The sequence below is a fragment of the Drosophila novamexicana genome, unplaced genomic scaffold, assembly GCF_003285875.2.
Source record: "Drosophila novamexicana strain 15010-1031.04,08,12 unplaced genomic scaffold, DnovRS2.1 tig00000008-arrow-pilon, whole genome shotgun sequence".
Classification (NCBI taxonomy): Eukaryota; Metazoa; Arthropoda; class Insecta; order Diptera; family Drosophilidae; genus Drosophila; species Drosophila novamexicana.
The window spans coordinates 4945738-4950276 of record NW_020824765.1 but is presented as its reverse complement, the minus strand read 5'-3'; the positions used below and the strand labels follow the sequence as shown (position 1 = coordinate 4950276).

Sequence of the window (4539 nt, the reverse complement as noted above, 5' to 3'; positions counted from 1 at the left end):
TTAATTAAATAGCACCTAAGTTAAGTTTGTTAATTATTTTTCAAAATACGACAACCAAATACAAAACAAAATATTTTTGGATTTCGCTCAAAACAACAACAAAAAAACGTTTTATGTAAAGCTACTTTTCCAAGGCTGTCAAACTGTAAGTTGGTCACTCTCAAACTGTGTGCTTTCATTTATGTTACATCGCGTTCTTTGCGCTTTCATTGTGTTTATTGCCGTTTGTTTTGCTCGAATTTCTGTTTACTTGCAAAAAGCTTTCAATTACTTCCATATTTACAATTGAATACCGCACGCCGTTCACTGGAAGCGCAAAAGCTCACAACTCGTGCTGGAAATTAAGTGTCGATCATAAATTCGCACCCAACTAGAATCCAGTCAGAAGCCAACTAGAATTCAAACAGCTGTATTTAATATGCTTATCAGATGACAGTTCCACTTGAATTCGCCAATCGTTATGCAATCGAAAACTTTTCCACACAATAAGATAAACACAGATATTTATGAAAATACATTGTATAAATACAACTTTAATATATATTTAGCACAAATACATATATATCAAAATTGGAACTCGGGAAGCCTTAAAAGGCGCCAGCACATTGAATCCCAATTGGACTGCTTAACTTAGTGCGCTATAAATGCAAAACTGGTGGGTGGAAGCCCGTCAAGAGCTATCCTCGGGCAGCTGCTTAGTATTTGTCGTTCTTCATGAAGTCGTAGACCACGGAGAAGTCCTTGTTGCCCAGTCCCTGGGACTTGAGCGTGCGGTAGATCTGATGGGCCAGGGCGCCCATGGGAATGGGCGTGTTGGAGGCGGTGGCCACGCCCGAGGCGAGACCCAAATCCTTGGTAATCAGATCTGTGGAGAAGCCACCCTTGTATGAGTTGTTGGCTGGTGCGGTGGGCGAGACGCCGGGCACGGGATTGTACACCTCGGAGGCCCAGCAGCGGCCGGTGGAGGAGTTGATAATCTCAGCGAAAGTCTTGGGATTCAGGCCCAGGCGCATGGCCAGATTCATGGCCTCAGAGACGCCAATCATGGAGATGGCCAGCATCATGTTGTTGGCCAACTTGGCGGCCTGGCCCATGCCATAGTCGCCGCAGTGGGTGATGCGCTTGCCCATGCACTCGAGCACAGCCTTAACCGCATTGTACTCCGCCTCGGTGCCGCCCACCATGAAGGTCAACGTGGCCTGCTCGGCGCCGGGCACGCCGCCAGAGACGGGAGCATCAATGAAGCGTGCGCCCTTGGCGCTGATGCGCTTCTGCAGCGACTTGACCAGGTTGGGATCAATGGTGGAGGAGTCAATGAAGATGGTGTTCTTGTTGACGCCATTGGCGGTCATCTCCTCGTACGAGGCGTCCACAATGTCGTTGTTGGGCAGCATGGTGATCACGAAGTCCGAGTTCTTGGCCAGCTCCGCAGTCTTGGAGTACACCGTGGCGCCCTTGGCCTTCAGGCTGTCGCAGGCGGGCTGCGAGATATCGAAGACATGCAGCTTGTGGCCGGCCTTGATCAGGTTGCTGGCCATGTGGCCGCCCATGTTGCCCAGACCGACGAAGCCGATGTTCTTGGAGCCGCCCTGCGTGGACATGCCACGCACCAGGGTCTGGCTCCAGGCGTTGAACAGGGACTGCGACACAATGCGAAGCGACATGTTGACTGGCTGCAGGCTGTTAATTGAATTCAAAGATTGTGTTATGTAAGCGTTTTGTGCACACCCAGCCCCCTTCCTCCATTAAAGAACACACCCACCTGTAGCGAACAGAAACGAACGGGAAATGGCAACTGCTGAAGGTTCTACGCGATCGGACCACTGCCAAAAGCACACTGAGCGCACAGCCTGCTCAACGGACGACGTTAACTGTCACGTAGTGCGGCTTCTTTCCAGCGCGTGCTCACGCCACAGCGCCAGGCTTGCCAGCTGGCAGTCGAGTGCGTAGCGAAACCGGATTTGTGGCCGCTTTGGGCGCGCCGGCAACTCTGCTAGATCGAAACGCGCGCTCTCGGTGAGAGTAAGCGCCAATAAGACCTACAGAGAGCAAAAGCTCTCTGACTGGAAGTCTATTTTCTTGTTGAGTTGTATTTATTCTAATTAAATAACACGCGCTGGCGACTTATCTTTTAGCTGCGCCAACATCGGCTGATGTTTGGGGGCATGGCGTTAAGTGGGCGTGCGCGTGTGTGTGTGCATAGTTTGGCAAAAGCTGTGCAGCCAGCGCTGCTCAAACTGTGCGCAAGCTAAAAGCTCGACAGCTTGCAAATAGTTAAAGCTTCAGCTGATATCAGCAATATTCCATTATGTTCTCGTTGTTTTTGTGTTATGAACTGATTTATGGCGCAGCCATATATATTTACTTATCTTTTGCTACCCTTTTCTGTGTGTGTTTATTGGGCGTCAATTGGTTCATTTTATCAATTGAACTTGAACTAGTTTGCTCCGTTTATCAATGTGTGTGCTCGTCAATTCGAGCTTAACTATATTCTCGCTATATTCCATTCTTTTTTTTTTTGCCCTTTGAGCAAAGTTACGTCAAATGTCGTGCATAACTTAAAGCGCACGCGTAATTTCCAAATGTTTGCAAAAACCTAAATCGTACGCGAACCCTCGTTACCAATATTTGCCCTTCACACTTTTTGCCCAATAGTTGTTATTACAATAAATACAAATACAATTGCGCATATACATTTCATTTCTTTTGCCATTTTTTTTGTATCGTATTCGATTTGATAACTTTCCCACCAGATGCGCCAATTGGAAATATCGAGTCTTCGAGCTGTTGATCATTTGGTTATGCTTGTTGTTGTTGTTTACGGTTGTTAATAGTTGTTGTTGTTGTTGTCAGTTGTTGTTGTTGTTGAAAGTTGTTGTTGTTGTCAGTTGTTTGTGCCCAGGCCATAAAGTCGGCATGCATGAAATTGCAACTGGGGCTGCGTTTCGCAAATTTCGGCCACTTTACGTGCCGCTTATGCAACGCCAGCGCCGCTGCCGGCGTCGCTGCCGGCGTCGTTATGCTTTATCAAAAAGCCACTAACACGATTTCGCCAGCCAGAGAACCTGCTCCGCACAGATGGAGGAGTCTGTCTCTGACCCGATCTTGCAGCTAGTCCACCGCAATGATTTTGTCATACTGCCTCGCAGTATTTTGATATCTGTGTCAGCGCGTCTGCAGCACCAGGGTGTGGGTGGGTAGCTGCGGCTACAAAAGCTACTCAAGTGGAATTCGATTGAGGAGTTTTTCGACTACAGTGTTCAGCAAAAACGGGGACGAACATCCTATTGCATAAGCAGGGCACAGCACTTGTCAGGCTGACAGTTGACAACGGACGGCAACAGCTACAACACCTTCTTATCTAACACACGCATAAAGTGCAATTCAGCGTATGATTAACATTACCAGCAACAATAACAGCAACCACAACAACAACAGCATTCACATTAACATCAACATCGACATCAGCTACAACAACAAATGACCGAGTGAGAGCGCGTTTTTAAACAATTTACACCAAACAAACAGCAACAATTAAGAATGCTAACAACAGTCGAGCAACGACGTGTTGCTACCCTGTAAATTGATAAATTTTGAAGGAAAATTTAAAGCCAATAAAAATGTATTTTGTATATGAAATTCTGCATTGAATTGAAATAAATACTAAATTACACAAATTTTTCTAATTAGGTGTATTTCCTTTTTAATCTCCCAGCAATATTTATACACTTTTCCCATAGATAATTGAATAATAGTATGAATGCAAACAATTCTAGGAATAAAAAGATTAATTAAAAAGAATCAAGGGCAAATAGTATAGAACACTTTTTCCTTATCAAGCTATAATTTTTTCATTTCCAATTAATATTGATACACTTTTCCCATAGATATGGCGTATCAGGAAAAAAAGCGAGCCTTACATCGTTTGTTATACCCCTTGTCAAGCATATACAGGGTATATGTATATTTAACAAGAGCAACGCATTAATGCGCAAAACCTATGTGCATGAAGTGCGCCATATGACCGCAGAAAGCAGGGCTTGGACAAGCGCTGCAAGAGATCGCATTGCGTATACGCAGTGTTGTGTGTTGTGCGCTGCTCATTAGGCGAGTCCGCGCTGCGGCTTGTTGTTAAGCATGTTGTTGCCGCTGCGGCTGTTGTTGCTGCTACTAATTTTCATGCAAAGCAATGTCAAAATAGATGCGCACTCGAAGCATGGTTATAGACCAACAGAAATAGTTTCACCCGCCAGCGACGGGCAGCACAGCGCAACGCAGCCGCGAGACGGCACAGCGCGGTGCACTTGAGATTGACAGCGACAAGGAGCTGGCAGATTGGAGTTGGGCGCTTCAAATTGAAATGCAAATTGAAATTATGGGCATTATTTGCCAACAAGCCGGCCGAGATTAGGGCCTAATGCGAACGGAGCCAAGCCCACATCGTGGGCAGAGTAAACAGTTTCTTGACCCGATCACGAATTATATCGCATTCATGTTAATGAATTTGCGTGACTTTTCTCTCTATCTGCTGCTTCTTCC

The 4539-nt window shown here is 46.0% G+C and overlaps 1 protein-coding gene across 1 annotated transcript; it reads right to left on the bottom strand.

The window, feature by feature from the left end:
• Positions 1–526: 526 nt before the first annotated feature.
• On the bottom strand, positions 527–1870 carry LOC115761616 (probable 3-hydroxyisobutyrate dehydrogenase, mitochondrial). The gene is made up of 2 exons (XM_030703441.1): positions 1763–1870; positions 527–1680 (listed from the first exon to the last, which is right to left on the bottom strand). Exon 2 carries the CDS (start codon positions 1662–1664, stop codon positions 696–698), a length of 969 nt encoding a protein of 322 aa, XP_030559301.1. The 5' UTR covers positions 1665–1680; positions 1763–1870; the 3' UTR covers positions 527–695.
• Between the last annotated feature and the right edge of the window lie 2669 nt (positions 1871–4539).